The 6,767-nt window shown below is 46.7% G+C and overlaps 1 protein-coding gene across 1 annotated transcript; it reads right to left on the bottom strand.

The window, feature by feature from the left end:
- Positions 1-646: 646 nt before the first annotated feature.
- On the bottom strand, positions 647-4,753 carry RPS21 (ribosomal protein S21). The gene is made up of 6 exons (XM_069033830.1): positions 4,656-4,753; positions 3,989-4,076; positions 2,798-2,861; positions 1,695-1,766; positions 885-940; positions 647-704 (listed from the first exon to the last, which is right to left on the bottom strand). Exons 2-6 carry the CDS (start codon positions 4,036-4,038, stop codon positions 695-697), a joined length of 252 nt encoding a protein of 83 aa, XP_068889931.1. The 5' UTR covers positions 4,039-4,076; positions 4,656-4,753; the 3' UTR covers positions 647-694.
- Positions 4,754-6,767: the final 2,014 nt, after the last annotated feature.

Genomic DNA, 6,767 nt, shown 5'->3' with positions numbered 1-6,767 from the left:
GATTTGAGGATGGACAACTGCAAATGTTAACCCAGAGATGATCACAAGCAGGGAACACAGTGTAATCTGGATATAACCTCTGAGTAAATGCTTGAGAACATGCAGATCAGGATACACCATCAGGACAGTCCCTGTGTAGCTGTGGGTATTATGAAACTGGTAAAATGCAGCTGACAGGGGAAATTTTCCATACAAGTCATACCCTATTACCTTATTTTAAACCCAGACCCATATATGACATATATTTAAATGATAATCACAAACTGACAAACCTGCTGTGTAAACAAAATCTACCAAGACAAAAGCAGCATCTGGAAGAAAGGACAGACCCTTTCTTGTATCCTAACAAGAAGAATTCCCATGGCTTTTCCAGTGAAAAAGCAGCAAGCTCGCTTAGATTGGAACACTGCAAATGTTCCATTACAGATGCAGAACTTACTAAATCTGGAACAGACCAATGACAGTGAATCCAAGAGTTAAGTGGAGATCCTTGAATTTCAACTCTGGCATTCCTTCACAAGCTGATTTGTTTTAAGAATTCACAATCAGAATCTGTATATTTTTAAGACATATTTCTAAGTCCTTTAAGACTAACTATAATAAACCCACTCATGTTTATGACTTTAACAAAAGACACAGCAAAATATAGTTTTGAATTGTTTATTTCACATGTTCCATACCGGAGTTTCTTCAGTTAAAAGTTCCTAGAAGAAAATGAAACAAACATTGTTACAAATCAGTTTGCTTCAACAGCTCAAGTAAATATCTTTGACCAACTGTGTAATCATCCTATAAATACAATGCACAGATTGTCATCCTAAAAACTGGATTTAGGAATGGAAGTTCCCCCTGCAAGAGTTAGAGGATAAGATAAACATACGCACTTGGAAACAATTCCATCATTTTTTGCCAGACGCAAAATGGAGTCATCTGATTCACCCTGTAAAAAGAGAAAAGAAAATATTCTCAAGTGTCCAAATAATTGCTGACACACGTGGAAGAGAGGCAGCTGCAGCAGTTAGGGCAGATTAATGTTTTCAAAATAAACTGTTAATTCTTTGTCATCCTTAAGGGTAAGAAATAGCTTTAACTTGATAAAAACAAGCATTTGCACTAACAACATATATTTATGGATAAATGGACTTGTGATGAACTCCTCACACCTTTAAGTCATAGTACTATCACTTCAGTAATTATAAACAACAGATAAAAGCCAGGATTAGTACCTTGGTACATTCTTAAAAGAAAATCACTTGCATCCTTCATGGATTTGAAAACATATAAACATCCCCAGAAGAAATTATTCCAAGTTAATCCAACATCCAAAAACATATAAACATCCCCAGAAGAAATTATTCCAAGTTAATCCAACATCCTGGCACAAGTTGCCCAGAGAAGCTGTGGCTGCCCCATCCCTGCAAGTGTCCAAGGCCAGGTTGGACTGGGCTTGGAGCAAGCTGGGACAGTGGAAGGTGTCTCTGCCCATGGCAGGGGGTGGAATGAGATGAGCTTTCTGTGATTCTATGAATTTGTTCCCATCTTCACTCTGTCTTTATTATCCCCCAAAAACTTCTTGCTCTAGAATGAGCTACAGGCACACTGTGTTTTCAGGGCCAAATACACATCTAATTAATTACAAAAGAAGAGAAAAAGCAGCACAGCAATTCTGCAGGAATGCTCAGGAAGGCACTCACCATTCTCCGGATTGGGCCGCAGATGGCGTAAGTCTTGAACTGGCCGTTCACTCTGCCTGTCACCTTGTCAACCTGCAGTCACAGCAAAGTTGCTGCACACACAGATTCTACAAAGTTTTATGCTCTCACATCACACTTGCCAAGCACTCAAAGTTAAAAACTGCAGAATAACACTTGCAGTATTGGACAGATAAACTACAAAATCTCAAGGCAAATACTGAAGTTAGAAAGTCAACTACAATGATCTTTGCACAGCAAATGAATAGCTACACAGTGCAGCCATAAAATTTCATGGATCACGCAGATTGACAAGAAGTGGTAGCTAAAGGAAAAAAATACTTGAGCTCTGAACAAATGGAAAAGATCAGTGTAAAGTTTATTTGTGGATTTCCTTGCCTTTACTGTTTTCTTTGATTTCTTTTAACTAAGGTCATATCATGGAAAATTGAACTGAAGAGGGAAGGGGACATGGGTAGGAAAATGTCCAAGCTGAGAGACATAAATTGTCTCACTTTCTCAAGCTGCTGAGAATTTTACAGGGAAAGGACTAAACAATATAAATCATGAAATTCAACAGTGCAGTGAAGCCTGTAATACCAGGTGGGTTCATTTCCATGTTCTGCTAATCTCTGATCCCTTGAAAACAAGAAAGAGGGATCACTGAAAGAATGAAATATGGGGAACAAGAAATGTATTTGCCTTAACAATGACAGGAAATCATAAACGGTATTTTTTTAAATTATTTTTTTTTTAGTCAGATAACTCAAGAGAATCAGTTTTTTAAAATATTTGGGAATGTGGTCTCCCATTCAAGAATGAAATCAAGGTCTATAGCTCATAAGCTACAGGAACAATGTGTCCACAAATTTCCTGAAAGCTGAATACTAATAAACAATTGGGAAACAAAACCCCAAACCATGCTAAAAGGAGTTTAAATTAACTGGAACCCACATGCATTAACTGGGATCCTGCAGGAGTCAAGATCTACTGTGGCTTTCTTTACTGAATTACTGCAGATTTATCCCAAGGTGTTTAATTCTGTAACTTTTATCAGAAGTTTCAAGGTTTAGCTCTCTCATCACATATTCTGTTAATAAACTTACCTCAGAAATGTTTATCTGAATGGAAGCATGATCCTTAGCACCAATGATTCGGTTGCTAGCAGAGCTAAGGAATAAAACAGGATAGATTTAAACAAAAGGAGACAGGCAGAGACACTGACAAAAGCAGCTGTTAGAGCCAAGTCCACAGGCCAATTAAAACTACACAAGAAATTCAGACAGTAACAGTTTAAGCTTTCAGTATTTAGAAGATTAAAATGCAGTTTTAAGTACATTTAAAGGAAATTTTCACTTGGTAGCATCACACTAATTAGCCAGTTATCCCTTTGCTTTGGTTTCTATGTGCCCAGTTCACCCTTATACAGTGCACAGGGCAGTACAGGCCTTCAAAACACACAGAATGTTATTTTATTTTGTAAAATGCAAAAAATACAGTCATCAATGTAATTAATAAGATTAATTTCTATGCCTTTTTTGCTGTGAGCCACCACAGCTGTCGAAGACAGTCAGGTTGCAAATGCTCAGGAATCACAGGCTGTAAAACATATTTGAATTAATCTAATAAAATTCATACAAATGGCTTATTTTTAGTGACTCTTTTAACACAGACATACACACTTACAGAAGGTTTCTAATTCCATTTACTACTATACCAAAATCACACTTACAATGTGCCATCAAAACAACCTGTGATAACCCAACAGGTTCACTTCAACAACTTGCAGCACAGACCATACAAACATTTGTATGCTACAAATACACATTTATGTTTGATATGAACCATTTTAGGAAGAAATTCTTCCCTGTGAGGGTGCTGAGGCCCTGGCACAGGGTGCCCAGAGAAGCTGTGGCTGCCCCATCCCTGGAAGTGTCCAAGGCCAGGTTGGACGGGGCTTGGAGCAACCTGGGACAGTGGAAGGTGTCCCTGCCCATGGCAGAGGTGGAATGAGATGAGCTTTAAGGTCCCTTCCAACCCAAACCAGTGTGTGAGTCCATGTGCTATCAGTGCCAGCGTAAGGCTGACAGTTTTGGAACAGAAGGTGCAAAGTGTTCTCCTCAACTTTAGTCTTTGCTCCACATACTTCACATAAGGCATTTAAAAATACAGAAACTGACAGAAAAGAGATTCTTTTTTTTCCCCCACAGATATTCATTGCTACAAAAAGCCCCTTTGCAGAGGCTGAACCAGCCTTGGAGGCGACTCCAGGCCCGGCCCCTCGGGCCCCCGCTCACCATTTCCGAGGGACATAAAGGTCCACAAACTCCCCGGCGTCGTTCTGCATCTCGTCCTGGTCCCTGCTGAGGCACTAAGCAGAAACACCTGGAAGAATCATGACATATCGCCAGTTGGAAGGCACCCACAAGGATCATCGAGTCCAACTCCTGGCCTTGCACAGACACCCCAACAATCCCACCCTGGGTATCCCTGGCAGCGCTGTCCAAACGCTCCTGGAGCTCTAGCAGCCTCGGGCCATTCCCTGGGGAGCCTGGGCAGTGCGTCCCCACCCCCTGGGGGAAGAACCCTTCCTCAATATCCACCGCAACGCTCCCTGGCACAGCTCCAGCCTTTCCCTCGGGTCCTGTCCCCGGCCACAGGAGCCAGAGCTGCCCCCGCCGCGAGGTGATGCCGGAGCCAGGCCGGGCCCAGAGGCCGTGCCCTGAAGCCGGACCCCGCTGCAGAGCCGCCCCCACTGCCCCCGGCCCCAGCATCGCTCCCGGACCTCCGCCACCATCGCCCTCGCCGCCCCCGGCCCCGCCGCCACCGCTCCCATTGCCCCGGCGCCACCGCTCCCATTGCCCCGCCGCCACCGCTCCCATTGCCCCGGCACCACCGCTCCCATCGCCCCGGCCCCGGCCCCCCCGCTCCCCTCGGCCCCGGCCCCGCCGCCATCGCTCCCACCTCGCGCGCGGCCGGGCGGAAAGGAAGGGGCGGGGCCGGACGCGGAACTACGTCACAGCCGCGGGAGCGCTTCCTGCACGGCCGCGTGACGTCACCGCGCGGGCCATGGCGGCGCCGGGCCGCGGCCCCGGGGGAAGCAGCGCGGGCCCGGCCCCGCTCCGGCCGGGGGATCCGCCCCGCAGGGTCCCGCCAGCGCCCCCGGCACCGCCTGCCCCCGCTGGGGAGAGGGGATGGGGCCAGGCGCGTTCCTTAAGGGGCGCGGGGGTCGTGCCCCTCCCCCGGGACAGCCCCTCGTTAGGGAGGGTCCCAGCGCCGCACACCTGAGGGTGCCTCTCAGGGGACATTCCAAACCCATCTGGGCGCGTTCCCGTGGCACCTGCTCCAGGTGACCCGCCCTCGGCAGGTGGGTTGGACTGGGTAATCTCCAGCGGCCCCTTCCATCCTGAACCCTTCCGTGATTCTATGACCAGACCACCCCGGCACCCTCACAGAAACCCAAAAGACCATTCCGAGCTACCGGCGAGGGTCCAGTGGAGGCCACAACGATGAGAAGGGGTCTGGAGCATCCCTCTCAGGAGGAGAGACTGTGGAGGAGCTGGGCCGGTTTAGTCTGAAGAAGACTGAGAGGAGATCTCCTCAATCAGTACAAATACTGCCAAGGGCTGCCAGAAAACGTTGCCAGACTCTTTTCAGCGGTGCACAGTGACAGGACACGGAGAAATGGCCATAAACTAAACCACAAGAAATTCCATCTTAAATTGAGGAAGAATTTTCCACTGAGGGTGGCAGATCACTCGAACAGCTGCCCAGGGACATCAGGGAGTCTCAATCTCTGGAAACATTTCAAGCCCACCTGGACACATTCCTGTGACCTGCCCTAGCAGCAGCAGGGTCAGACTGGATGATCTCCGGAGGGCCCTTCCAACACCACCCATTCTGTTATTCCAAAATGAGGCATTTGGTTACAAACCGTGTACCAAAACAGGTTTTATTTCACAGCATCTTAATTTCACAGAAGGAAAAAAAAAAAAAAACAAAACCAAAAACCAAAACAGGCTACAACTGAAGACCTTTAAATAACGGAGTATGACAAAACCAGAAGAGTTTTTGTTTACAGGAAAATGTACAGGCTCTTCCCAAGAGAGTTCTCCATGCTGAGCCACCCCAGCAGCACCTTCACAAAGCACCAGACCCCTGCTCGGTGTAAACCTGTTTCTCTTCAGAGCAAGAGGAGTTTGGCAGAGCTGCGTCTGGCGTTGGGTCCCGCGTTCAGTCAGTGACCAGACAAGGTACTGATAGTTCTTTGCCACATGGTGGCAGCTTTTGGGTGAAAAGAGAGAGATTCCCACACAGGACTGCAAGCTGCGCTCTGGAAACGGGAAAAGAGCAGGCAAACGCACACGGAGGGGGTGGAGGATCCCTGCAGAAGGGCTGTTCCTGCACTGACACGCGAGGTACCGCATGCACAAAACCCCAGGCTCTGGGCAGCATCACCCCAAGCCCAAGCTCTGCCAGACAAGGCTGGCACAGCCCTCGCTGCCCTGCGTCATCCCTGGCCCGTGCTCCCAGCAGCTTCCGAGCTCAAGCGTGTGCCCCAGCCAAGTTCTAGAATAACTATTAGACAACATTCAGCATTCTGTAATTTGATGCTCCTTTATCCCAGTTTGTTCTCCTGGAAGAAAACAAAAGCTTGCTGGTTTTATGACGTAAACCCACAGATTCTGGGAGTGTAATTACAGCCCAAATGGCCACTTGAACTAGACAAACTTCCACTGAACAGAGACTGCAAAGTGTTGCAAACCAAAGTGCATTTTGTTCCCTTAGATGGTGAGAAAGGAAAGTTAATGTTGTTACAGAAAACTCTTTATACACTAAATAAAGAAGTTCCCAGAGAAAGACACTTTCAGATTTCATTCATACTCATCAAGCTGTTGTGTGAGAAATTTCTTTGCTCTGTTGTACCTCTGTCCCCTCCACAATGCCTTGGGAAGTGGTGGATCACCTCAGCTGTCTGCACCACTGTTTGCTAATTTGGAGGCTCATTACACACTAGATGTTTAGTACATCACTATTTCTGCATGCAAGGACAGTTATATTCAGTAGAAAGTTTAA

Source organism: Aphelocoma coerulescens, chromosome 20 (genome assembly GCF_041296385.1).
Source record: "Aphelocoma coerulescens isolate FSJ_1873_10779 chromosome 20, UR_Acoe_1.0, whole genome shotgun sequence".
NCBI lineage: Eukaryota > Metazoa > Chordata > Aves > Passeriformes > Corvidae > Aphelocoma > Aphelocoma coerulescens.
Note: the sequence above shows the minus strand (reverse complement) of the source record. Positions and strands in the feature narration are given on the sequence as shown.